Below are 26,487 nucleotides of genomic sequence, written 5' to 3' on the forward strand. Positions count from 1 at the left end.
TCGCTTTAGCTTTAATGTTCCTTCTACAATGGGATGCCCAAAACTGCAGACAGTACTCCAACTCTGACCTAACCACTGCTTTATGCAAATTGATTATATGTTTCGTCATGTACTCTATAACCCTATTTATAAAACCCCAAATTATTTTATTTTTGTTTCAGCCAGATATCGGACATGCAAAACCAATCATGCTTAAGAACCTCCAAACCAAGCTGAGAAATCCACACCAGTAGAGTATCTGCTTGGCCAATATGGAGTGCCCACTCTCTTCCCACATAGCTAGTCCAGAAAATCCTGGTGTAAGCTGACAAGTACCAAGTTTCAGGAATCTCCCAAGTGAGCAGGGATACTGCAAGAGATTAAGTAGCATCACACTGGCAGGATTTCAATTGTTTGTCTAGCTAGGAACAGCCTACCAATTATTAAAAATTAGCCAGAAAAGGTCCCATACTTCAGTGACAGGTGTACCCCTCCAGATTTCATCAGTGAACCAGGGTGGCTAGTTAATCATCAACACCACCCTTGGAAACATGGAACTGGCAAAGGTATCATATTACTGAGTCTGTCATGGAGAATTGACTTGGCTCCAATCTTCCATCATCAAATGTTACTTTAGGGCCATCTCAATCCTAAATAAACTTACCTTTCCCAAACTACCACACGGAGAACAGTCACTATTTTGTCATTAAATAACTCAAAGTGTGGGTTTAGGCACTCACTAGGAAGAAAGCAAATTAATACCAGATACGAGCGGCATACTGAACAGCATAACTCACCAATTTCCCCCCAAAAACACTGTTTAGCATGCTTGCTCCAACCAAATCAATGGAACTTTAAAAAATAAAACAAACAGACTCTCCATAAAAACACACATACTTACCTAAAAATGTGCCAATGAAAAAGACACCCAGAGGTACGTTTATTACAGGACTGGTGATGTTAATGAACCAGTTTGGCAGGAAAGGAGTTATTCGCAAGAAAATTATATAATTAATAAGATGCTCCCTGTGCTTGTCAACCTGCAAGAAAATGTAAATAAAAACACATGCCAATTAGGTACAATTTGAATGATTTTTCAGTCCACTGCATTCAGACATGAATACTTCTCTTGCACTCCCCTCTTTAGTATAACTGCATTAGGAATTCTGCAACAGATGTAAGTTATATAGCATTGCCACATAACACACAGTACAAAGTGTCATTCCTGATAGACTACATTCCCAACACAATAGTCATACGTTTGCCGATGGCATAACAGATTAGGCAGATAACCTATGTCACTCTGACTACTGGAAAGTGCATGAAAGCAGAACTAAGTGATTTCATGCATCCATTTTGTTTCTGTGAGGAAGCTCCCAGGTGATGCTCTAATTCCATTCATTCCCCTGCACCTACATTAACGTGGAGGACAGTGGCAACTGGTCGTGTAAGAGTGAACCCGAATCTTACTGCTCAGATGCGCTTCTGCAAGGCAAGACTGCAGTTTTTCCTCTTCTCTTTCCTTCCAACCGTAGAAATACTATATTTGACCCAATGCAGACAGATAACTTCAAATATTACTCAACACTGAAATTTTCTTTCAATACTTCCTTTTTAAGTAATTTTCTTTCTTTGTAAACTATCCTTCATCCTCAGTTCCACTGGCTGTGTTTCTAAGAGGATGGAAGGTCAGTCTATGGCCAGAATGCCACTAATGTATATCTCCCACAACTAGCTGTGAGGAGGCCCTGCAGACCACCAGGCATGACTCCCATTTTAACCTTCCCTCATTCTTTCCTTGAGATGCTGTAATCTCAATGATGCCTCCCTGTACAGGCCCATTCAGATCAGGAATCAAACTTACTCTGTCACTTAATGTTAGACCTAACTTGGGATTTCAATTTGTAACTTTGAAGTTAGGAGAACACTTTGCCTAAATCCTTATTAAGAAAAAGGAAAAACAGTTTATGTAGATGCAAGGTGCAGTTTGCCTAAAACTGAGATCAAAACAATAAATTCTGTTGCCCAACTGAAATTTACTAGATAAGAACATTCATTGCAAATATTCTTTCCAAATTTGAAGGACACATTTCCTGTCAGAGCAAATGTAAATTGCGATTTTCTATACATTCCAAATACTGATTAAAAATAGCATTAGTGAAATATATGAAACAGGAGCACATATTAATTTCCAATAATCACTTGGTTAAACAAAAGATGTATGTTGGCATCAATATTCCATCAGCATGAATAAATGGCAAGACTAATTTTCCATACAGCCCTGAGATTGTCAGCAAAGTAAACAAGGCAATGCACACCAGCAAAAGTCAACAGGATTAATGCTCACGGGAGGCATCCATGAAACAAAAATAGAAAATGCTCAAAACACACAGCAGGTCAGTCAGCATCTGTGGAGGGAACAGACAAGTTTGCATTTTGGATATTGTCCCTTCTTGAGAACTGAAATGATCTGCTACAATATTTCAGTCATGATTCCACTCTGTGTTTGGGTGTTTTAGGATACAATTTCTCCCTCGCCTTTTTCTGATTGTATTACGATGCCTGTCCGCCTCTTCATTTTTTAAGTTCCAAGGGTCCACACCTGAAACGTAAACTTGTGTGTTCGCTCCACAGATGCTGACTGACTTGCCGTGTTTCTCTAGCACTTTGCTTTTGTTTCAGATTTTCAGCATCAGCAGTATTTTTCTTTTTAAATGTTTTTGGCTCGAGGAGATTGAGCAGCTGAATGCTCATGCCTGCCCAGTTCTTTGGTAAATCTAGACGTACAAGCCAGTGAATTAATCAGTGGGGAACACAGCAACCCAGATAAAAAGTCTAACAATGACTTTGCGACAGCTGCGCAAGTACAGTCCTTTTAGAAGGTCAAGCACACGCTGAACACTGCCCCTCAACGTAAATCAGGGCCCTTTCCAAAGCACTGGGAACTGCATCTGGCATTACAAAACCACTCTGTTATATCTAAAATCGAGCTTCCGTTGCTACATTATTTAGCGTTTCTTTTAAACTGCAAAGTGACCAACTTCACTCATAGTGGAATCTCTAAATAAGTGAAAATGAGAATAATGTTACCTGTTGCGACCATTTTGTTGCCCTGTCTGTCAAATATTTATAAACAACTGGTCGTCCGACTAAATACGAGAGCATGTAGCAGAAGGTAGCTCCAAGACCAGAACACTGCAATTATTGGAGAAAAACAGAATCTACATTGAATTATTAGTTTAAAAAACATGGGTTACTTCACAAATGTGGTTACATTTCACTGCTTGTGGCTTAAACTGCTTTCAACTTGGTTCCACTACAGGAAGTATTTCTTTGTCAAGTTATTCCCTTCCCTCTCCACTTGCAAAAAAAATCACAAATCCCAGAATGTATTTCTCTACTAATTAGTTACACAACTTTAAAATTTAGGTTACAAGAGCAAATAGAAACATTTGCAGAAATTAAAAGATTTTTAAAAAAAGGCAAGCTTTGAGATTGAAATGTTACCCTCAACCATAATACAGTACATGGATTATAGGGGAGAAATACAAATAACTTTTTTTTTTAAGCACTAGATGTACAATGAAACAGCACTGAGAGGTTATATGCATATAGCATTATCAAGAACTCTAATCCTCTTATAGTTTAAGCTTTCAATTATTTACCAAATTATTCTGCCTAAACTTTGCCAGTTTCATTAACAGTAGTGTTTCTAAATAGTCAAACCAAAATTCTAGCTGCAAATTTGAGCATAAAAAACATAAATTAACCTCAAACAGCAGGTGCAAGGACTGCAGCAGTTAACTTGGAAATATCAGAATTGGAGTGAGATTTAGAAAGTCAGAACAAAAATAACAACCATTGGCTCACAAGCTGCTTTTATATTGCATGAAACCTGCACTAGCCGTGACAGTTTCTGAAGTGCACATCTTGTCAGCTACAAGTCAAAAGTAAAATTGTCCAAACCCACTTAAAACCAGCTGCTGGGAAGTCCCATTTATAGGTCATACAGGCCAAGAAAGTCCCACGTTACTTTTGATCTCCTGTCTGTTTGGAGTTGGCTCTCAGCCATGGCAATGGCAGGAGAATTATAATAGGTCTCAGTGCCCCGGGGGAGGGAAAAATGGGAAAACAAATCAGGATTACCATTCTTAATCACTATCTCCAGTTGGAATGTGCACATGAGTGAACTTGCACAAGAAAACAATTGGGTTTAGCCATGATTCCACACTAAGTGAAATTAAACAGCTCATCAACGTTCATGGTTTATGTGCGCAAATGAAAAACAACTACTTGGGGCAGCCTGTACCATTGGAATCATATCCTAGCACAAGTCACTGCCTTTACAACAGATGTCGGGGGCAGGTTGAGAGAATGAAAGAAAAGCAACATCATCCTAGGTCACTTTCCTGTACCAACTAGGGGAGTGCTGTGTGGTCATGCACCAGAAAGAGACAAATAATCGAATTAAACATTCAGTTTAGGGGTAGAGGAGCAGAGGGATCTGGGGGTACAGATACACAAATCACTAAAAAGTAGCAACGCATATTAATAAGGCCATTAAAAAAGCAAACAAAGCACTAGGATTTATTTCTAGAGGGATAGAACTGAAAAGCAGAGAAGTTGTGTTAAACGTGTATCGAACCTTGGGTAGTCCACACTTGGGAGTACTGTGAACAGTTCTGGTCTCCATATTATAGAAAGGATATAGAGGCACTGGAGAAGGTGCAAAAAAGATTCACTAGAATGATACCAGAACTGAGAGGTTATACCCATCAGGAAAGATTGAACAGGCTGGGGCTCTTTGCTCTAGAAAAGGGAAGACTGAGGGGTGACCCGATAGAGGTCTACAAGATTATGAAAGGATTTGATAGGATAGACGTAGAGATGATGTTTCCACTTGCGGGCGAAACCAGAACTAGGGGCCATAAATAGAAGATAGTCACTACTAAATTCAATAGGGAATTAAGGAGAAACTTCTTTACCCAAAAACTGGTTAGAATGTGGAACCCCCTACCACAAGGAGCAGTTAAGGCGACTAGCATAGATGTATTTAAGGGGAAGCTAGATAAACACGAGGGAGAAAGGAATTGAAAAATATGCTGATGGGGTTAGATGAAGTAGGGTGGGAGAAGGCTCGTGTGAATCATAAACACCAGCATGGACCTGTTGGGCCCAATGGCCTGTTTCTGTGCTGTAAATACTATGTAGTGTAACATAGAAAGGGAAAAATAAAGACCGATTTTGAAAGTAGTTTTACTCTGTGTTGAACCCAAGACCCAGCTTGTAAACAGTGAAAGTGACATACTCCCAAGTTTTTATTCCCATTCTTAAAAGTAAGAGCCTTTAAGCACAGACAAACTCCCCGCACGCATGATATCTCATTGATTATAGGAGCACAATCATTGGCGGAACGCACAGGTCATTTCCGCACACACTTCTTAGAGCAGAATCTCTCCTGTTCAAAAAGCAACTTTACTGCAACACACAGCAGGAAGGTTTCCTAAATGAACTGGAGTTGCTCCAGATACAGAGAGTAAAATGGAGGTCGGTCTAGTGGAAAGACATGGAGAGAATGGTTATAACAGATATTCCATATTAACAAAAAAAATTTATTCCATTTTCTTATCAACTTACCAGACAGACAAGGAACAGGGCTAATGGGAATGGGTACAGAAATCCTGAGAGGATGCTAAGAAATATGGAACCTGGTATGGCAAATGTTTGTAAACTGGAGAGAAGGTCAAGGATTATTTCAACACAAAATGTGATATGCCGTGCAACACTGCGATCTCAGATTCATCCAACTGCATTATACCATGTACACTGTAATTCTAAATGTCCTGCAGCTGCCATTAATGCAAACTTAAATGTTTACCATATGTACAAGAACAAGCAATTACATAGGGTTTCCCTGTTCTCGATACTAGTGTGTTTATTTGTGTGATGCAATTGTAACAATGACCTGAACATCGAACAAGTCACAAGTCATTAGGCTAACGTGCATGCAAGTTAAACAACTAATCACATAATCTCATCATGAAGTGAAGACAATGAAATTAAAAAGTTTTAATCAAGTTTGTGAGACTCCAAAGTAATGACTGAATTTGTAGACAATGAGTGGGAGATGCTCGAGATGAAGGAAAAAATAGATCTCCTAGAGCCTCACACAGTTTGCTGATAGTCAGTAAACATCAGCAATGTTTGTAGTGAGAGAATTGCATTAAGGTTAGCTCTATAGAAAGCAGTTACTGCCCTTCCTTCTTGGGTCTCCTTGCAACACCCTGCCAGAAAGGACGCCAGCCCTCCACCAGTTGGAGAGAAAGCAGTTCCCCCTTCTCTATAAGGAAACCAACTGGTCTTCAATCACAACTCCGCATGGTGGCGCACTTTAAACAGAGAACCGAACACAAATTGTAAGAGGGGGGAAACAAGCACTTGAAAAGTGTCAGCTGTGGCTCAGTGGGTAGCACTCTTGCCTTGGAGTCAGAAGGTTGTGGGTTCAAGTCCCACTCCAGAGACTGGAGCACAAAAATCAAAGCCGACACTCCAGTGCAGTGCTGAGGGAGTGCTGCACTGTCGGAGGTGCCATCTTTTGGATGAGACATTAAACGGTCTCCGAGGTAGACATAAAAGATCCCATGGCAGAGTTCTCCCCAGTGTTCTGGTTAATATTTATCCCTCAACCAACATCACTAAGACAGATTATCTGATCATTATCTCATTGCTGTTTGTGGTATATTACTGTCCACAAATTGGCTGCTGAGTTTCCCTTTATTATGACAGTGACCATACCTCAAAATTAATTAACTGGCTGTAAAGCACTTTGGGACATTTGAGTTTGTGAAAGGTGCTATATAAATGCAAGTTCTTTTCTTTCTAACAAAAATACTTTGCAAGCCTTCCATTTGAAAAGAGGTCCTGTACCATGACTATCCTGTGCTACACTACTTACACTCATTCCTATAAGCAAATATATCTGAAACCATTACCTGCATTTTAACTGAATCTTTCATACACATATCAAACAGTATTTGAGAAACATACAGTATAGAATCATAGAATTGTTACAGCACAGTAGGAGGCCATTTGGCCAGCCGAGCCTATGCCGGCATAGTGTTCCTCAGGGGAAAAATAAAATGAGCTCGTCATTGAAAGGTGTCAAACTCAGCAGCAGTAATGAAGAAACAAACTCAAATGGCAAACAAGGAGAAAGTTATATCATTTCACATGTATGCCGACAACACCCAGCTCTACCTCACCACCACCACCTCTTTCGACCCCTCCGCTGCCGCTGATTTGTCACACTGCTTGTCAAACATCCAGTATTGGACGAGCAGAAATTTCCTCCAATTAAATATTGGGAAGACCAAAGCCATGGTCTTCAATCCCCTCCACAAACTTAGTTCCCCAGCTACCGACTCCATCCCTATCCCTTGCTATTGTTCAAGGCTGAGCCAGACTGTTCCCAACCTTGAACATAAGACGTAGGAGCAAGACGTGGTCATTTGGCCCCTCGAGCCTGCGCCACCATTCAATAAGATCATGGCTGTTCCAGAGATTTGACCCAGAGATGAGCTTCCGTCCCCATATCCGCTCCATCACCATGAGTGCCTACTTCCACCTCCTTAACATCGCCCAACCCCGCCCCCGCCACAGCTCATCTGCTGCTGAAACCTTCATCCACGCCTTTGTTACCTCTAGACTCGACTATTCCAACGTTCTCCTGGCCGGCCAGCTGTCCACCAACCTTGCACCCTCCGTAAATTTGAGTTCATCCAAATTTCTGCTGCCCATACCCTAACTCGCGCCAAGTCCCATTCACCCATCACCCCAGGGCTCGCTGACCAACACTGGCTCCAAGTCTGGCAACACCTCAATTTTAAAATTCTCATCCTTGTGTTAAAATCCCTTCATGGCCTCGTCCCTCCCTATTTCTGTAACCTCTTCCAGCTCTACAACCCTCCAAGAACTCTATGCACCTCCAATTCTGGCCTCTTGTGCATTCCGTGTTTTCATCACTCCACCATTGGTGGCCGTGCCTTCAGCTGCCTAGGCCGCAAACTTTGGAGGTCCATCCCTAAACCTCTCCGCCTCTCAAATCACTCCTTAAACCTACCTCTTTGGCCAAGCCTGTCCTAATATCTCTTATGTGACTCGGTGTCAAATTTTGTTTGATAACACTCAATGTTATGCTATGTCAAAGAGGCTATATAAATACAGGTTGTTATTGTTATACCAGGAAAAAAATTACAGCACAGGATTCTGGTGAAGCTCACACTTTGATCAGTGTTGATTTAACGGAGGTCAGTCTGGCAACAGGGTGCTACAATTGGTCTCAGTGCCACGGATTAAGGAGGGGAAAATGAAATCAGACAGTATTCCAGCTTTTGATCACTTTCTAGCAACTCCTGCTGAAGTGTGTGCATGTGGTTGTTTGCAGTCAAATAGCCCGCTAATATTCAGTCTCCAGGCTCATACATGAACAATGAGGAAGAGATCGACATTCAACAACACAATAATTTTATCCAACATGATGGAGGCATTTCTCAAAACAGTGAAAACACTCCAGTAAAATGTTATGCAGTATGTACAAGGTATCGCCAATACAAAAATACAGGGGGCACTCTGCAAAGACTCAGTGGCTAAATACAGTGCTCCATGTGATACTAAACCATACAAGTCAGAAAGGTGCCAGTATCCATCCTGCTACTGCAGTCTTTTGTAAGAGGAAGGAGTATACAAAAATGCCCTAGTGATTTTTATCAACTTACCAGTCACTCAAGGGTCCCTATGCTAATCTGTACAAAGTCTAACTATTAACAATGAAACGTATTTTCTAACTATTCAGCAGCCTTCATCTGTGGAGTGAGGTCATCTTACTTTTATACAGAAAACAATGTGAACAGGAGAGGAATTGTATTTTTTTTCCAAGCCATTTAACATTTATTTTTACCATCTGCTTTCAGCGCCCTCCGCAACCACTCCCTAGCACCGAGGGCTTCACCATTACTACTGCAGCCTAATGCTAAGGATTACGAGTGCAGCATAGGCAGACTCTCCTGTCGATTTTTCCCTCCTTCCTTGTGGGGATGTGCCTCGCATCTGCTCCAAGCCTCCACCAGGGCACAATCAAAATCAGGATCTTATTATGCGAGCATAAACCTATGCATTCTTCCAGTCCATTGGGTACAAGCACGTTGTGCAACTCAAAGATTAGAATCTAGCAGACTAAAGTAGATGCTCCACCCTTTTATTATGCAAACAGGGAAAGGATACAAAATATATGTGGTAAAGTATGCCACTAATACTTGTACATAGTAGGTGTCCTTGTATTTGGAAAGAACCTTTCCCAGTGCCTTGGCATCATCCATATCTTTAGGAATTACAATGGTCTTTCGCTCCTCTCTATTGAGATCCAAAAACAGAATGACAAGGTTAATAAACAGCTTTAAGGCAAATATTTTTAAAATCCCATTACCTGATGGAAAATACACCTTTTCTCAAAAAACAAATTTAATTACTTTTTATAGGTTTCCTATAGTACAACATTATTTTTGTTTCCAATATTCCCATCTCACCATCCGGACGTGGAAATATATTGCCATTCCTTCATCGTCGCTGGTTCAAAATCCTGGAACTCCCTCCCTAACAGCACTGTGGGAGTACCTTCATCACATGGACTGCAGCGGTTCAAGAAGGTGGCTCACCACCACCTTCTGAAGGGCAATTAGAGATGGGCAATAAATGCAGGCCTTGCCAACGACACCCACATCCCAGCTTTGTCTTTGCATTCTTAGGTTATTCATAGTTTTGATTAATTGTTGCATTTGATTGGTATCTGTCTGGGCTATGAAGATTTGCAAAGGGGGGGGGGGGGGGGAGGGAAAGGACACTTCTGCCTTCAATATGAGCAGAACTCAACCCTTTCTACGTAGCCAGTCAACCAAAAACCAGCCTGCACTACAGCAGGGGATTGTTTCCCCTGGCTGGAAAGTCTGAAACTAGGGGGCAGTGTCTCAGGATAAGGGGTCGACCTTTTAAGACTGAGATGAGGAGGAATTTCTTCACTCAGAGGGTGCTGAATCTTTGGAATTCTCTGCCCCAAAGGGCTGTGGATGCTGAGTCGTTGAGTATATTCAAGGCTGAGATCGATAGATTTTTGGACTCTTGGGGAAATCAAGGGATATGGGGATTGGGTGGGAAAGTGGAGTTGGGGTCGAAGATTAGCCATGATCTTATTGAATGGCGGAGCAGGCTCAAGGGGCCGTATGGCCTACTCCTGCTCCTAATTCTTAGGTTATGTCCCCTCCCAACCTCTCCCGCCAATTTAACAAATAGCACTGCCTCTGCTCAGCTGAGACTGGGAGCAAGCCCATATCAAACAGCACAGCACAATTCTCTAATCCAAACGCCAGCCAAGTCCTCGTTACCTCAAACTTCTGTATTTAGTGCAAATCTATACAATCCCTGTAGACATTAACATAGTGGTACCAATTTTAAAATTGAAAATCTTTAAAGAATAAAGGACTTAAAGATTAATGTCTGCATAGTGACCAAGTATTTTGTTGAATTGTCAATCATTCTGTTTGGTCCAATTTTCTTCTATGCAAATCTTTGGAATTCTCTGCCCCAAAGGGCTGTGAATACTGAGTTGTTGAGTATATTCAAGGCTGAGATTGATAGGTTTTTGGACTCTTGGGGAAATCAAGGGATATGGGGATTGGGCAGGAAAGTAGAGATTTTGGGAAGGTTTTCAAAAATAAAGAGGGCAAAGGGACAAAGGGTTTTGGACAGGTCTTTTAAAATGATAGGGTTAAGGGTCTGTCACCATAGGTAGGAAATAGGGAGGGACAGAGAATGCACAAAAAGACAGATTTGGAGGACTGATATCCGTGGACAGGGATGCAAGGCTGGAGGAGTTTGCAGAGATAGGGTGGTGCAAGGTCATGGAGCGATTTGAAGATGAGGACAAGGAATTAAAGTCAATGCTTCGGGGGACAGAACCAATGTAGGATTAGTAAATTGAGTTTAATTAACTTTTTGATTTTCAGAATTTAATTTTCAACATAAACATACATACTATATAGTGCTAAATTCATATTGGAACATACAAAGTAATTGGTGAGAAGTTGTGCAAATTAAAATGAAACACTTAAGAACCAGAATAAACAAGGGATGCACAGTAAAATACAGGAGCATACAAACAGTTGGACATTATTGAACATTTCATGTTGGGGTACAGTTCCAACATGACTGGCAGCTCTCTGGTAACTCTCCCTAGTGGCCATTCTTCATGCGTGAGCCTAAACAATAAGCTACTTAATTACGGGAACCTTGTGTCTGCTGGTTCTCATCCAAAATTCAAAGATACAACCTTGCCAGCAGTGGTCATTGGATGGAAATCAGGAACAGGATGCCAGGTCAATTTTTATCCTCCTTGGGATACCGAGGTCAACAGTAGCCATCATAGCCACCGGAGATTAGCTAACTCAGCACAGATCAGGAATCCAAGCTGAGACATTACTAGTCTAAGATGGTGTAATTACCCACTGAGCCATCAAAGGAGCATCACCATTTGAGCTGAAACAATTCTTACAAAGGATAGTGTTTGTTCTGTGTCATGCACCCAAAACTCTGTCAATACTAATCTTGTTTGAACTGTATTCAACACAAATGACCTACACATTGGAATAAAGTTACATGAGAAATGCTCGTGAATATTCTTTCAAGGATTTTGGTACATCTTAATAATGGACTTCACATTCTACAGCCATTAACAGATGCTCATATCATTACTATTTAGTTACATTTCTTTCAGCTGCATATAGTGACACCACTATTCTGAGCCAGAATGGAGATGATTGGTTCAGTTCCCTGTCAATCACGCTTGGAAAACACATTGCTGTAAGTAACAACAGAAAATGCTGGAAAATCTCAGCCGGCCAGGCAACATCCGTGGAGAGAGAAACACAGTCAACATTTCGGGTCGAAGCCCTTCTACAGAACTGAGGAAAAAAAGGCAGGAAATGAAAGATTAAAAGGCAGTTGGGGAGCTGGGAAATGGGGGGAGGCTGAAACGATGGGTCTACCAGGGCAGTCCCGTTTGTGGATTTTGGGAAGGAGGTAGAAGCGGGCTGTGCGGGGTGAGGGAACTATGAGATTGGTGGCCGTGGTGGGGGGGGGGGGGGGGGGGGGAGGAGGAAGATCTCCAGAGGAGATGAGGTCAGTGACAGTCTTGGAAACGGTGGTTTGATGTTCGGTCGTGGGGTCATGGTCCAGGCGGAGGTAGGAGGTGGTGTCGGAGAGTTGGCGTTCAGCTTCCGCTAGGTAGAGGTTGGTTTGCAATGAAAAGATCTAGAGAGGGTAAGAGGCCAGAGGGAGGGGTCCAGGTAGAATGAGAATTCTGAAAGCGGGAGAAAGGGTCAGCCATGCGAGGGGAAGACTCCTGGCCAAAGAGTCCAGTCTCCCCTTGTCCAGTCTCTTCCCATCTACATCCGCGACTACTGACGCCCTCCGCCACTTTAACAGTTTCCAGTTTCCTCCAAGTTAAAGGTGTTGCTATGGGTACCTGCATGGGTCCTAGCTATGCCTGCCTTTTCGTGGGATATGTGGAACACTCTTTGTTCCAGTCCTACTCGGGTCCCCTCCCTCACCTCTTTTTCCAGTACATTGACGGCTATATCGGTGCCATTTCCTGCTCTCGCCCTGAACTAGACAATTTCATTCACTTTGCCTCCAATTTCCACCCTTCCCATGGTCCATCTCCGACTCTTCCCTTCCTCAACTTCTCCATCTCTGGGGGATAGATTATTGACCAACATTCACTACAAGCCCAGACTCCCACAGCTACCTGGACAACACTTCCTCCCACCCCGCCTCCTGTAAGGACTCTATTCCATTCTCTCAGTTTCTCCGTCTCCGCCGCATCTGCTCCGACGATGCCACCTTCTACACCAGTGCTTCCGACATGTCTTCCTTTTTCCACAACCGAGGATTTCTCTCTACCGTGGTTGACAAGGCCCTCGATCGTGTCCGTTCTATCTCCTGCACTTCCGCCCTCACCCCTGCCCCTCCCTCCCGGAACCACAATAGGGTTCCCCTTGTCCTCACCTTTCACTCCACCAGCCTCGACATTCAACGGATCATCCTCTGCCATTTCCACCACCTCCAACGTGATCCCACCACCAAACGCATCTTCCCCTCCCCTCCCCGCATTCCGTAGGGATCGCTCGCTCCGAGACACCCTAGTCCACTCCTCTATCACTCCCAGCACCTCTTCCCCTTCACCCGGCACCTTCCCGTGCAAGCGCAGGAGATGCAACACCTGCCCATATACCTCCCCCCTTCCCACTGTCCAGGGCCCCAAACACCCCTTCCAGGTGAAACAGCGATTTACTTGTACTTCTTGCAATCTAGTATACTGTATTCGCTGCTCACGATGTGGTCTCCTCTACATTGGGGAGACCAAACGTAGATTGGGTGACCGCTTTGCGGAACACCTCCATTCAGTCCATACGGGTGACCCCGAGCTTCCGGTCGCCTGTCATTTCAATTCACCGCTCCATTCCCACTCAGACCTCACCGTACTCGGGCTCTTGCATTGTTCCACGGAAGCTCAGCGTAAACTCGAGGAACAACACCTCATCTTCCGATTAGGCACTTTACAGCCTTCCGGACTCAATATCGAGTTCAACAATTTCAGATCATAACCTTGGCCCCTATTATATTTTTTATCCACACTTTTGGTTTGTGCCTTTTTCTTTTTTTTCTCTCTCCCACATGGCAGCTGTCTTCCACTCTGCCAGCGCATTTCACACTTTACCTGTCCTATTACTATCTCGTCTCACCTTGAATATCTCTTAATGTCTCTTCTTTCATCCTCTCCCCCATTTCCCAGCCCCCAAACTGCCTTTTAATCTCTTTCATTTCCTGCCTTTTTTCTCAGTTCTGTAGAAGAGTTTCGACCCGAAACGTTGACTCTGTTGCTCTCTCCACGGAGGTTGCCGGGCCTGCTGAGTTTTTCCAGCATTTTCTGTTATTTCAGATTTCCAGCATCCGCAGTATTTTGCTATCGTACACTGCTGTAAGTGACTGGGATTGATTTTAACTACATAATTTATATGCAACTATCTTCCACTCACTGCATTTTGCTAGAGAAATCACCCTGCTTTTATCAGGAGACATTGCTGCAGTTTTGGTCACAAGGTCTGTTTGCTGCAGTTCGTAGTGACTCTTTTTAAATAGACTCTGTCGACAGTTTGGTGTAGTGCACTGTTTAAATAGAAATAGACTTTGTTTGCTGTAAAATACACTGCTTGCTGTGAGTCCTGCCGTATGTCTCGCCCAACCTCCAACTCATTGGCAGACAGTGGTGTCAATAGACATTCTGATTTCTTTCCAAGTTACAATCCTGTTTATCATAAAAATTCATAACAGCAAATGGTTACCCATTCAAACATTTATATTCTGGACAATTTTAAGTTTTAGTGCCTTAATAAACCAGACAAGCATCTGAACCAAAGCTCTCCAATTTAAATGGGAGTTCCACCCAATACATATTTATAGTTTTGCAATTTTTTTATGGCTAAGATTTATTGTTAGGATTGTAGTGCACAAGTCCAAGAGGTAGCACTCATGAAATAGCAAAAATGAAGCTGTTGCATATGCCTTATAGAGCACTTTAATCTATTCAAAGTAGTATGCTTAAGAATCACAATTGCCAAACTTCTGAAATTTAAACTGGAGTATATTTTACTCAGGTCAAATAAGCCCACAGGACCCACCATTTTTGGCATGCTCTCCTAAGTTTAGTTACTATCTCGCCCATTATTTTAAATCTGCTGCACAAAATTATACAATCTTGTGATTAACTCAATATTTTTTTTTCCACTGCACAACATACCGAGCAATCTACGCAACTGATTTTAGCATCTAACAATTGATTGTTGCTGAGGATACTGGAGATTTGTCCACTGGTCTAATGGTCTCACTGAAGTTAATTTCACTTCTAGAAACATAGAAGATAGGACCAGGAGTAGGCCATTCGGCCCCTCGAGCCTGCTCCGCCATTCAATGAGATCATGGTTGATCATCCAAATTCAGTACCCTGTCCCTGCCTTCTCCCCATATCCCTTGATCCCTTTAGTCTTAAGAAATATATCTAACTCCTTCTTGAATATATTTAATGAATTGGCCTCAATTGCCTTCTGTGGTAGAGAATTCCACAGGTTCACCACTCTCTGGGTGAAGAAATTCCTCCTCATCTCTGTCCTAAATGGCTTACCCCTTATCTTTTGACTGTGACCCCTGGTTCTGGACTCCCCCGCCATCGGGAACATCCTTCCTGCATCTAGTCTGTCTCGTCCTGTTAGAATTTTAAAAGTTTCAATGAGATCCCCTCTCATTCTTCTAAACTCCCAACGAGTATAAGCCCAATCGACCCAATCTCTCCTCATATGTCATTCCTGCCATCCCAGGTGTCAGTCTGGTGAATCTTCGCTGCACTCTCTCCATGGCAAGAACATCCTTCCTCAGATAAGGCACCAAAACTGCACACAATACTCAAGGTGTGGTCTCAGCAAGGCCCTGTAGAACTTGGCAACTCACTGTACACCAAGGAGGTTTTGACCTTTACAAGCAATTGGGGAAGTGGTTACATCTCAACCAGTAACTGAGGTCAGAGCAAGACAACACAATGTGGGCTGATCAGGGGATGCAATTTGGTTAACTAGCAGAAGCTATTTTCTCCAAATTTTTCAAACTTCTCATTGCTTCTATAAGCACATGAAATAGCTCCATATTTATGTTTGTTACAATGTTCTCATTCTAATCAAACAAAGATACAGCGAGTCAATCAAGAACACAATCAATTAATCAATCCCATTAATTCACTCGCACCACCTCTACATTTAAATCTTCCTCACTTATGCATGTGCCTGAGGGTGTTGTACTACACATCAGAAAGCAATACTGCCAAGCCACTACAGCAAGACTCTATTAAATACATTTATATTTTGAGAGACCTACCTACCAAGCTTGGCCAAGATGGTGGCACTCTCATCTCTGGGTCATAAGGATGTCTCTTTGACCTCCATACCAGGCATTGAGTAAATAATCCACACCAACATTCCAGTTCAGTGCTGATAGAGAGCTACATTGTCAGAGGTACCACCCTTCAGATGAGATGTTAAACTGAGGTCCTGTTTGCCTGTACAGATGGATGTTAAAGATACTATGGCACTGCTTGAAGAGCAAGATATTATTCTGGTGTGCTGTTGATCAGTTCTACCTCAACCAATAGAACAACAAAACTAAACACAGGTCTACCGGTCATTTATTTTAAGGCTTTTTGTGGCACGGATGACTGCTGTACTGGCTTACAAAAACAGCAGGCATCGCACAAAGTTATTAATTGTGTGAAATGCTTAAGGCGTTTTAACATGATAAATGCAAGTGCTATTTATTTGGAAGCAATAGTTTTCCTTTCAATCATATGGATACTTACTCATCAAGCTCTGGGAAATTCCTGTACACTAGGTACATTACAAAAGCAGCTGAAAGGAAGGTAGAAATAAGAATGAAGAGAGACATCCGGGCTGATCCTCCTTCCAATGATGTTTTTCCTAAAAATACAAAACTATGATTAGAATCAACTGGCATTATACAAATGATTTCAGCGACAGTAGAGATATTAAATATATATCTATCAATATATTCAATGTCGTAAGACTTTGTTCTTGTGTCCTAATTTGGTCATGCTCTGTGTAACAATTCTCTCCCACCCCAGTAATGCCTCAATGAATTACCTTATAAAGTTGAAATGACTGCATACTCACCATTACTTACCTTGCACTGTAATCCTAATAGGTGGCCTGTTGCACTTCTCCCCACCATCTCTCAGTTCACCCAGCCCCAGATATTGGCCCTGGCTCGTACCTTCTGCCATTCAGCCACCAACCCCACCGAGAGAGAAAGTGAGAAAATAAAGAGAGGGAGAAAAGAGAGAGAGCACGAGGGCGAGAGAGAGAGAGAGAGGAAAATAGGAAGGGGAGAGAAAGAGAGATAGAAAATAAAGAGAGAGACAGAGAAAAGAGAGAAAAACACACTGAATTGAATGTTTACAGAGATCACTTGGAAACTTACAAACCACTGATGCCAGATCTGGAACCCTCCCCTCCCCTCCCCTCCAGTGCTGTCATGTCTGTGCCCTTCCCCTCACTGCTCGGGGACACCAGAAATTCACCAGTGAACCAAATCACAAATTCGACTTCCCAATTCACCAAACCTCAGGTTTCCTTGCCAACGCTGTGCCAAACCTCACTCCTACAGTGCTACCGATACCAAACCAAAAGGACCTCAAACGATTCAAGGTGGCCAACCATTAGCTGGATCTCATAACTAGTCAACATATTATGAATACTGTCTTTAGAACAAGTAAAATTTCACCAACCAAGAAATCATCTTCAGAAGAATTTGCTTTAATGATTTCAAGTTTTATTTTTTTCTTATTCATTTTCCAACATCAGAATCTTATTTCACATATTATGGCTACAGTAAAAAAAAAAGCTGCATCAGATGTGTGTTTTCCCCTTACTTCCACAGTTTTTGTCAGAGGCTCTCTCTCATCCATACTAACGCACAAGGGAACAACAGCCAGGCACTCTTTTAGAAGACTTACAATGAATGAACATAATCAGTTACATCTTCACTCTCCATGAAAGGTTATTCTAAAACAATGCCCGTCACAATCCATAGCCTCAGTATATCCCATTTCTTTAACAGTTGCTTCATTCTGTCACAGCTTTAGCATAACCAGTGTAAGAAGCTTTGGTCTGTCAAGTTGGGATTGTACTGACAAAGATTTTTTAAATACATCACATTTAATCTGGAGGACTGAATATTATAAGTGTGCCTGTTCGAAATTTGATCCCTTACTCTCCTGGATAAGCACGAGCACCATTATTTTTCAGGATTTCTATCTTGGCGACACCATTCAAAATCACGTTGTCAGGTACCACATGTATGCTGATGACACCCAGCTCTACGTCACCATCACCTCTCTCGACTCCTCCACTGCCTCGGATTTCTCACGCTGCTTGTCAGACATCCAGCATTCGATTAGCAGAAATTTCCTCCAATTAAATAGTGGGAAGGCCAAAGCTAATGTCTTCATCCCGAACACAAACTCCTTCCCCAGCCACCAACTCCATCCCGCTCCCTGGCCACTGGCCGAGACTATTTGCAACTGAGCTTCCGACCCCATATCCTCACCATCACTAAGATCACCTACTTCCACTTCCACCTCCGTATCATCGCCCGTCTCCACCCCTGCCTCAGCTCATCCGCTGCTGAAACCCTCATCCAGGCCTTTGTTAGCTCCAGACTCGACTATTCCAAAGCTCTCCAGGCCGGCCGCCCACCTTGCACCTTCCATAAACTTGAGCTCATCCAAAACTCTGCTGCCCCGTGTCCTAACTCACACCAAGTCCCCCTCACCCATCACCCCTGTGCTCGCTGACCCGTATCCTAACTCGCACCAAGTCCCCCTCACCCATCACCCCTGTGCTCACTGACCCGTATCCTAACTCACACCAAGTCCCCCTCACCCATCACCCCTGTGCTCGCTGCCCCGTATCCTAACTCGCACCAAGTCCCCCTCACCCATCACCCCTGTGCTCACTGACCCGTATCCTAACTCGCACCAAGTCCCGTTCACCCATCACCCCTGTGCTCGCTGACCCGTATCCTAACTCGCACCAAGTCCCCCTCACCCATCACCCCTGTGCTCGCTGCCCCGTATCCTAACTCGCACCAAGTCCCCCTCACCCATCACCCCTGTGCTCACTGACCTACATTAGCTCCCAGTCCAGCAATGCCTCAATTTAAAAAAAAGTTTCTTAAAAAACATCCTTGTTTTCAAATCCCTCCTTGGCTTCTCCCCATCCAATCTCTAACTTCCAGAAAGAAAGAAAAAAAAACAGCAGAAAAGAGCTTATCACATCTCTCAGACCGTACAAATTCTCACATCCAATGAATTACTTATTTGAGGTATTGTCAATTATCTGGATAAATATGGCAACCAATTTATACACAGCAAAATCCCACAAACAGCAAATGAGATGAATCTACAGTTCGTTTAGAGGAATGTTAGCCAGATCTGTACTTCTTCAAACAATGCCATGGAATCTTTTACATCCATCTGAACCATTGGAACAGAAATGACCTCAATTTAACACCACATTTGAAGGATGGCACCTCTGACAATGCAGCACTCCCTTCATATTGCACAGTGACAGCCGAGACTATGCGCTCAAGTCCTGAACCTACAACCTTCTCACTCAGAGGCATGAGCACTAGTTAATATGACATTAACGGCCGTGCCTTCAGCTGCCGAGGCCTCAAGCTCTGGAATTCCCTCCCTAAACACCTCTCTCTCCTCCTTTAAGACACTCCTTAAAACTTAGCTCTTTGACCAAGCTTTTATAGTCCTCTGTCCTAATATCTCATTTGGCACGGTGCCAAATTTTGTTTGATTTAAAGCACCTGCAAAGCACCTTGGGATGTTTTACTACTTTATAGCCTAATTTCGTTTAAAAACACAACTTTATAATTAATGTTAGATTATTTATGGTAGTCACAGCTCAGTCTTCCTCATTCAATTAATACAACTTAACCTCACAAAAATAAATAGTAGATTCTCCTAATGGGTTGTTGACAATGTCGGATTTATTTTTGTGTGGTTAAATTCTGTTCATAGAATGAAGAAAAACATCAAGGACACTGTCTTTTTCCAAGCTCTGTGCCACACTTGCATGAGGTGTTATTCCCATGTCTGCATATACTGAGTCTTGTGACCAAGAATCTCAGTTGTTGACAGATACCAGTAATAGAGGCCATAATATTGAATGAAAGCACACAATTGTACAAAAAAAAACATTTTATGCAACAATGATCAGAAGTCAAGGGGCAGAAATGGTGGGAGCTAAATTGTATTCCTAGAATGTGGAAGACCATACCTACAATTGATACTCAGCTCATCTGCCGCTGAAGCCCTCATCCATGCCTGTTACCTCTAGACTGGCTGATCCAATGCACTCCTGGCCGGCCTCCCCACTTTCCACCCTCCATAAACGTGAGCTCATCCAAAACTTGCTGCCCGTGTCCTATCTCGCACCAAGTCCCATTCACCCATCACCCCTATGCTCGCTGACCTACATTGGCTCCCGGTTAAGCAACGCCTCAATTAAAAAATTCTCATCCTGGTTTTCAAATCCCTCCATAGCCTCACCCCTCCTTTACTGTAACCTCCTCCAGCCCTACAACCCTCCAAGATATCTGTGCTCTTCCAAGTCTGGCCTCTTGCACATCGATTTTAATCACTCCACTGTTGGTGGCCGTGCCTTCAGCTGCCGAGGCCTCAAGCTCTGGAATTCCCTCCCTAAACACCTCTCTCTCCTCCTTTAAGACACTCCTTAAAACTTAGCTCTTTGACCAAGCTTTTATAGTCCTCTGTCCTAATATCTCATTTGGCACGGTGCCAAATTTTGTTTGATAAAGCTCTTGCAAAGCACCTTGGGATGTTTTACTACTTTATAGGCGCTATATAAATGCAAGTTGTTGTTGATCGTCTCTTGCCTCTTTGTTCAATATTGCTTACAAATAAGTGTACACCAAAGTAGTGCAAAATATGGAGTTGGGATTCCCCGAAATGTGTACACCAGCTTGGAGCATTGCAACACTAAAGCACCAGCTGTCTTAATCTGATAAATCAAGACAATTAATGCAATGTGAAAGCAATGGTTCAGTGACTGTCCTACTAACAACATTTCAAAAACCCATTACAGATTGATTCATGAGGGTGGCATAGCACAGGTAGAATGGGTATGAAGTTGCCCCCATTGTTTTTAGCCAATGAAAAAGTTGCACAGGCATCTTCTATCATTATTGCTGTACAGTAGTACAGTGGTTGTATTACTGGATTAGTAATCCAGATGCCTGGACTAATAATCCAGAAAATGAGTTCAATCCCACCATGGCAGCTTGAGAATTTGAATTACACTTTTAAAAAATCTGGAAATAAAAATAAAGGCTGGTATCAGTAAGAGTAACTACCAAGCTGGTGGATTGTTGTAAAATCCCAGTTGGTTCACTAATGTCTGTTAGAGAAGGAAAGCTGCCGGCTTTACACCAATGTGGAATATCAGTAAGGAATTTCATCAGCAGGGCTAGATTCCCTTGTACAATTGGTATCTTGGTGTCAATTTTAATCAGAGCTGAAATACCGATGACTAAATTAGCTCTCACTGAGACCTATGCAAATAACGACGTTAGCACTGGAGTGGCAACCTAACACCTAAAAACCCCAAGTCACTTGCGTTACCATTGAACTGCGAGCAGTTTTGTGACTGGACCTGGAGGAGGTTCCGAAAGACCTTTGCCCTCGTGTCCCATTGGCCTGGTGAGCTAATGCAAAAAAAAACTATCTTTTTCTAATAGCTGCTGAACAGAGTTCTGATTTGAATCCAATCTTCTGATGTGGAGCTTTTAGGAAATAGAACTCAAGTTCTTTTGCTGAGATGAATTAAACTTGAACAGAATAAACTTCATTGAAAGGAAGTAAAGTTTTAATAATTTCTCAAATGGTTTGACATCGTAGCTCACACCTTCCACTCTTCTGATTTTAGACTACTTTGTACTTCCTTCCTCCTGTCATTCTACCATAGGTAAAAATGTCCTCAACAATCTCTCCCTAAATCTTCTTCCAAATTCTTGTTCAGTATCCAATCCCACCTGCTCTGTAGTGCTTTAGGGACGTAATTCACAACCTTATTGCAGATGATAACATTGACATTACAGCTTTGACAGAAACTTGGCTCATGGATGGCGACACCTTGCCCCTTACCGAAGCCTCCCTGCCTAGCTATACTTTCAATCATCTGCCCCGCCTAAACTGTCGTAGTGGTGGTGTGGTCTTCATCGCCAAATCACACCTTGGTCTGTCCCCCATCTCCTTTGAGCATCTCCCCTTGTTCCACCCTACTCACCTCTACTTTAAAATATTTGTCTATCCCCTCGCCATCCTCATCAAGCCCCATACCGTGTTTCTCACCAAGTTATTGCCCCTCCTTTCTTCCCCCAGCCTCTGCACTAAGTGACTTATCCTCTGTCATTGCAATTTCCACCTTGGCTTCCCTTGACCTCTCCTCTGAATTCACTGCCCTCCTATTCTCCCTAAAGTCTCCTACCCCTATTCACCATCACCCCCTTAACTTTACCATCTACAGTCTCTCTACTCCCAAGGTCTCGATCACTGGCATGGCCATCTCCAACCACAGACTTAAGTGAACAACTGGCTTAACCATCCATCACCAGATCTGATTGGACCAAGCCAAGCATTATTGGGCCTCACTCACCTCTGCCAAACCAACCACTAATCCAGGATCATCCTGGAGAACATCGATAACCTCCAGTTTTTTTTCTCCATTACCAGTTATCTCCTTAAACCCCTCTCCCCTGCCCCCTCCATCCTCACCTTCAACAAGTGCGAAGTTCTCATGCACTTTTGTCACTGAGGTTGAGACTATCTGTTCAACTATTTTGCAATTCATTCTCGGGATGTGGGCATCACTGGCAAGGCTGGCATTTATTACACATCCATAGCTGGCCCGGGAAAATAGTGCTAGATCTTCTTGAACTGCTTCCACACGTACCCAACTGTAGCCAAAGGATCTTGACCAAGGGCTTCTCTTCCTGCCCTCATACCATCATTTCAGTAGGGTCACCTAAGGATCCATTCTTGGCCTCCTCATTCAGTCATGGCTCAGTTGGTAGCACAAAAATCTAGGCTGACATTCCAGTCCAGTACTGAGGGAATGCTGCACTCCCAGAGGTGCCATCTTTCAGATGAGATGTTAAACTGAGGCCCTGTCTGCACTCTCAGGTGAACATAAACGATCCCATGGCACTATTTCAAAGAAGAGCAGTGGGGGTTATCCCCGGTGCCCTGGCCAATATTTATCCTGCAATCATAATCACTAAAACAGATTATCTGGTCATTATCACACTGCTGTTTGTGCATTTTTTTTTTATTATTCATTCACGGGATGTGGGCGTCGCTGGCAAAGCCAGCATTTATTGCCCATCCCTAATTGGCCTAGAGAAGGTGGTGGTGAACCGCCGTCTTGAACTGCTGCATTCCGTGTGGTGAAGGTACTCCCACAGTGCTGTTAGGGAGTTCCAGGATTTTGATCCAGCGATGATGAAGGAACAGCGATATATTCCCATGTCAGGATGGTATGTGACTTGAAGGGGAACTTGGGAGTTGGTGGTGTTCCCATGCGCCTGCTGCCCTTGTCCTTCTAGGTGGTAGAAATCGTGGGTTTGGGAGATGCTGGCGAAGAAGCCATGGCGAGTTGTTGCAGTGCATCTTGTAGATGGTACACACTGCAGTCACTGTATGCCGGTGGTGGAGGGAGTAAATGTTTAAGGTGGTGGATGGGGTGCCAATCAAGTGGGCTGCTTTGTCCTGGATAGTTGAGCTAAGAGTGTTGTTGAAACTGCGCTCATCCAGGCAAGTGGAGAGTATTCATCACACTCCTGACTTGTGCCTTGTAGATGGTGTAAAGGCTTTAGGGAGTCAGGAGGTGAGTCACTCTCTGCAGAATACCTAGCCTCTGCTCTGTTCTTGTAGCCACAGTATTTATGTGGCTGGTCCAATTAAGTTTCTGGTCAATGGTGACCACCCCCCCCCCACAAGGATGTTGGGAGATTCGGCTATGGTAATGCCGTTGAATGTCAAGAGGAGGTGGATAGACTCTCTCTTGTTGGAGATAGTCATTGCCTGGCACTTGTGTGGCACTAATGTTACTTGCCACTTATCAACACAAGCCTGGATGTTGTCCAGGTCTTGCACACGGGCACTGCAAATTGACTGCTGTGTTTCCTACATTACAACAGTGACTACATTTCATTGGCTGTAAAGCACTTTGGGATGTCCTGAGGTAGTGAAAGGCACTATATAAATGCAAGTTCTTTCTTCTTACTCATCTACATACTGCCCCTTGGCAACATAATTCGCAGATATGGTGTCAGCTCCCACATGATTCCAGTGTCATCCAGCTCGACCTCGCCACCGTGTCTCTCGACCACTGTGCTGTTGAACTGCTTGTCTAACATCCACTCTTGGGGAGGCTGTAGTCTCCTCCTGCTAGACATTGGGAAGATCAAAGCCATCATCTTCAGCCATCACCATAAACTACAAACCCTTGTCACTGTTTCAGGCATCCTCTTCTTCTTTAGGCAGTCCCTCAGAACCGAGGATGACTTGCTTCCACATTAAAAATGAGTTCTCAGGTGACTGATGAGTCCAATGCGGGACCTACAGTCTGTGTCACAGGTGGGGCAGACGGTGGTTGATGGGGCGGGTGCTTGGATTGACGTGCGCTCCTTTCGCTTGGCTTCTGCTTGCTCCCGGTGAAGAGACTCAAGGTGTTCGGTGCCTACCCGGATGCTTCTCTACTTTGTGCGGTCTTGGGCCAGGGATTCCCAGGTGTCAGTGGGGATGTTGCACTTTTTCAAGGAGGTTTTGAGGGTGTCCTTGAAGTGTTTCCTCTGCCCACCTGGGGCTCTCTTGCCGTGCCGGAGCTCCGAGTAAAGCGCTTGTTTTGGGAGTCTCGTATCGGGCATGCGGACGATGTGACCCGTCCATCTGAGCTGATCGAGCGTGGTCAAAACTTCAGGCATTCTATTCGACCCCCAGCTGCGCTTCTGGCGCCATATGCTCTCCACCGGAAAAACTACCTACTTCCAGCTCTGTAACTTTGCCCACCATCACCCCTGTCTCAATCAATCTGCTGCTGAAACACTCACCATACCTTAGTAACCTCCAGACTCGACTATTCCAATTCTCTCCCATCCTCCACCCAGTGAGAGTTCTTCTCACCCTCTCCCCAAACTCGGAACCAAGCTCCCTTTATCCGCACATCGATATGAACTGCAATCGCCGCGCGTTTTCCGGATACACCATTTTGGTCCCCGTTACCCTTAGCGTCGTCGTCGTCGTCGCCACCCGTAGCGGTCAAGTCGCCCAGAGGCGCCGCTACATGTTGGCCAGCATTGGTCAAAACCGAGCTCGATTGTCTCACGACTTCATCACTTCTCTTTCTGGCCATTTTTCTGCGCCGTAAAGACCGATTCAGCGAGCCGGTGAGTAAGCGATGGATGCCGGTCACAGTCCGGCACTTGTGACCTTTCACCTTTCACACAACAAGGCGCATCTGCAAGAGCGACAACTATCTGCAACGTGGACATGTCAAGAGCTCCAGCGCCACCGTGGCCTGGCGGTGGAAGTACTATTACATCACCGATGTGCTCTCTTTAATTCTGCATTTAGATTTTGACTTGTTCCTTTCTGCAACCATCAATTCAGCTCAGTTCAGTTCAGCTTTATTTGCCATATGTAACCAGTACAAGTACAAGCAAGTACAATGGAATGCTTATTCCCCGTGGGGACGCGTCAGCTATACATACAGCGCCACGTTCAGAGTCAATACAGTGGCTTCCCGTGGCAGTGGGAGCCCGATGTCCCTCAGCCGCTCCGTCCTCCTCATCACCGCGGCCTCCTCCTCACTGTTGCCGGCTCCACGTGTGGTGGCCTGCTTCTCCCGCTCTGGCCACCATGCCCGGCTCCCCTCCTCCCAGTCGGACTGCGAGTTACCCGCCATGGAGCTGCAAACTAAGACTATGACACTTTAAAATCCACCTTGAATTCCTAACAACCAACTATATTTTAAGTATATATTTAATGTTTATTTATTGGTATATTTCAAATCACAAAGAAGAATGAAAGTTCTGTGATAACCCAAAGCTTCTGGGGTCTGAAACCAAACCCCTGATTTCCTGGCAAATTATGCCAGACTTTATGTATTGGGCTCGTGTCAGTTCAATAGTTCACCCATGGTCATGAAAAATGTCCACTTCTGCAAGATACCAGATAGGTCAACACTTGGGTGTCAGCTGTGGCTCAGTGGGTAGCACTCTTGTCTTCTGCAATCATGAAGGTTGTGGGTTCAAGTCTCGCTTCAGAGATTTGAGCACAAAAATTCTCGGCTGATACTCCAGTGCAGTGCTGAGGGAGTGCTGCACTGTTGGAGGTGCCGTCTTTCGGATGAGATGTTAAACCGAGGCCCTATCTGCCCTCTCAGGTGGACATAAGCATTATTTTGAAGAAAAGCAGGGGAGTCCTGGCCCATATTCATCCCTCAATTAACATCACTAAAAACAGATTATCTGGTCATTTAATTCATTGCTGATTGTGGGAGCTTGCTGTGTGCAAATTGGCTGTCGTGTTTCCTACATTACAACAGTGACTACACTTCAAAAGTACATCATTGGCTGTAAAGCGCTTAGGGATGTCTGGTGGTCGTGAAAAGTGCTATATAAATGCAAGTCTTTCTTCTTTCTGTAGAATCCAGTAAGAAATGAATACCTTTAGAAGAGGAGGGAGGG

General features: G+C 43.7%; 1 protein-coding gene across 5 annotated transcripts in view; it reads right to left on the bottom strand.

The window, feature by feature from the left end:
• The window catches only part of tmem41b (transmembrane protein 41B), a 44,091-nt gene extending 18,507 nt beyond the window's left edge, over positions 1-25,584 (bottom strand). For 2 of the 5 annotated variants that reach the window (XR_015081006.1, XM_086007973.1), the window contains exons 1-6: positions 25,022-25,263; positions 16,487-16,604; positions 9,259-9,387; positions 5,617-5,710; positions 3,070-3,174; positions 881-1,019 (exon numbers count right to left, since the gene is read on the bottom strand). Coding sequence is in view for 4 of the 5 variants with exons in the window: in XM_086007973.1 (XP_085864099.1) it covers positions 881-1,019; positions 3,070-3,174; positions 5,617-5,710; positions 9,259-9,387; positions 16,487-16,604; positions 25,022-25,151 (715 nt within the window). In the remaining variant the exon portion in view is untranslated. Of the gene's footprint in view, positions 1-880; positions 1,020-3,069; positions 3,175-5,616; positions 5,711-9,258; positions 9,388-16,486; positions 16,605-24,849; positions 24,927-25,021; positions 25,264-25,509 lie in introns of those variants that run through there. The other 3 variants (XM_086007974.1, XM_086007971.1, XM_086007972.1) reach the window with 3 other exon arrangements.
• Positions 25,585-26,487: the final 903 nt, after the last annotated feature.

The sequence above is a fragment of the Somniosus microcephalus genome, chromosome 15 (genome assembly GCF_052327205.1).
Source record: "Somniosus microcephalus isolate GS21.2 chromosome 15, FLI_Smic_1.0, whole genome shotgun sequence".
NCBI classification, from domain to species: Eukaryota; Metazoa; Chordata; class Chondrichthyes; order Squaliformes; family Somniosidae; genus Somniosus; species Somniosus microcephalus.